The 2,029-nt window shown below is 53.4% G+C and overlaps 1 protein-coding gene across 1 annotated transcript; it reads left to right on the top strand.

The window, feature by feature from the left end:
* Nucleotides 1-82: 82 nt before the first annotated feature.
* LOC113979393 (protein DENND6B-like) lies at nt 83-1,678 on the top strand (the record flags this gene model as incomplete). Its single annotated transcript, XM_027706797.1, has 4 exons — nt 83-235; nt 321-415; nt 923-988; nt 1,614-1,678. Coding segments are annotated over 4 exons (379 nt in total), but the record flags the coding sequence as incomplete, so codon positions are not given.
* Nucleotides 1,679-2,029: the final 351 nt, after the last annotated feature.

The raw sequence follows: 2,029 nt of genomic DNA, 5'->3' as shown, positions 1-2,029 counted from the left end.
TGGGGATGGGGCCCAGGGTGGATCCATGGGCTGGGAGGGCTTTTCCAGCCTCAGGGATCCCAGGACTGTGTTCCTGTGGCAGCACCAAGCCCTGCCCCAGCTCCAGCTGCAGTAACCCTGCAGTCCCCGTGTGTTGCAGTGTCCTGGCCCCGCTCCGGTACTGCTGTGATTTCCGGCCCTACTTCACCATCCACGACAGCGAGTTCAAGGAGTACACGACCCGCACCCAGGCCCCGTGAGTACCCCCCGGGCCCCTCCTGCCCCTCTGGCTGAGGAGACCCCCTGTGTTTCCATTGTCCTGCTTTTCACCCCCTGTCCAGGCCGAACATCGTGGTGGGCGTCACAAACCCTTTCTTCATCAAAACCCTGCAGCACTGGCCGCACATCCTGCGGGTGGGGGAGCTCAGGATGTCAGGTGAGGGTGGCACCGGGCTCCTGTGGGGCTGGTGGGCTGTGCAGGGGCTGGCAGGGAGCTGCAGGGGCTGTGATTTTCCTCACCTTCATTCCTGGGAGAGCTGGGAAGCCAGGGGGAGGTGTGGACGGGGCTCAGGGCGGTGCAATGGGGCAGACAGGTTCTGGTGAGGGTGATTTGCTGGGTTTTCCTTCTCAGAAAAGGAGAAGCCCTTCCTGGGCAGGCAAGAGAAAACTGCATTGAGAACAAGAAAAAGGTGGAGGGAGAGACTGAATGATTAACTGTGAAACCAAGAAACCCTCGAGGTGGAGGAGCTGTTTTTGTGCAGGGCCTCCTTAACACGTCCTTGTTCCACAGCTGTAGCAGGACAGTGAGATGAGGCTTCTGTGAGGGTGGAGGGGAGGGAGGGTGTGAGTTAGGATGGACAAGTGTAGGGCTGGGTGTTCTCCAGGGCAAAGTGTCTCCCTGGGGCAGAGGCAGAGCCTGAACTGTCACCCCTGTCTGTCACAGGCGACCTGCCCAAGCAGGTGAAGGTGAAGAAACTGGCCAAGCTCAAAACCCTGGACACAAAACCAGGTCAGTCCTCTTCTCAACCACAATCCAGCCTTGTTTACCCTTCCCTGGGGAGGATTTTGCAGGAATGAGGATGTTGTATCCATCGTTCTTTGCTTCCCAACAAGTGGATGTGTTGGTGTTGCCACCTCCTCACCCCCGATCTGCTGCCCAGGGACAGCCATGTCAGAGCCAGGAAAACTGCACACCTTTGTTCTGGGACGGAAAAAGCCAATTTAAATTATTGTAGCACATTATCCCAGTGTTTCCATGGGTTTATTTTGTGTACCACACCTGCTGTTTAGGTGTGAGGGCACTGAGGGGAACTTGCTCAGCTGTTACAGCCCCTGCCAAAGGCTGCCTCCAGGAAGTTCTCTCACCATAAACTCGGTGTAAGAAGGTCCTGGAGGCAGTTCAGAGCCCTTTAACCCTGCTGTGAGCACTGGCTGCCTTGGCAATTCCGTGATTTTGCAGTGATTTAATGATTTTTTGTGATTACACACCCAGCTCCCAGGGTCTGTGCTGGGGATCTCAGCCCTGTCCTCCCTGCACTGTGTGACAGTGTCTCCTCTAGAGAAACAGCCAAAAATTTGTTTCTCATTTCTGTTGTTTTTTCCCCTGATTTTATGTTTTTTTTTTTCCAATCTAGGAATCTATACTTCTTATAAAACATTCCTCCACAAAGACAAATCCCTGATAAAGAGATTGCTAAAGGTAAGCACTTCCCACTCCCTCCTGCATCCTGGATGGGAAAACTGTGCCACCAGCTTGGTTTGAACAGACAGAACCCTCCAAAAGGAACAGGCTTGACAGTGGGCAGTGATTTAATTGGGTGTATTTGGACGTGTCTCTCATGCCAGATTTAGGATTTTTCACTTGATATTAAGGATTAAACACTGGTTGTAACGATACCCTGAGTGAGAAGAGTTGATACCAAAATGCAGCCCAAAAACCAGGTTTTGTGTGGTGCCATTTGCAGTTTTAGGATGTTTGAGTGGGGATTGGAGGCTGTGTTTGGCAGCCCAGTGCCAGCCCAGTGCCAGCCCTGTGTGTGGCTGCCCGTGG

This window comes from Neopelma chrysocephalum, unplaced genomic scaffold, assembly GCF_003984885.1.
Source record: "Neopelma chrysocephalum unplaced genomic scaffold, ASM398488v2 Primary Assembly neopelma1_78783, whole genome shotgun sequence".
In the NCBI taxonomy this organism is placed as follows: Eukaryota; Metazoa; Chordata; class Aves; order Passeriformes; family Pipridae; genus Neopelma; species Neopelma chrysocephalum.
Note: the sequence above shows the minus strand (reverse complement) of the source record. Positions and strands in the feature narration are given on the sequence as shown.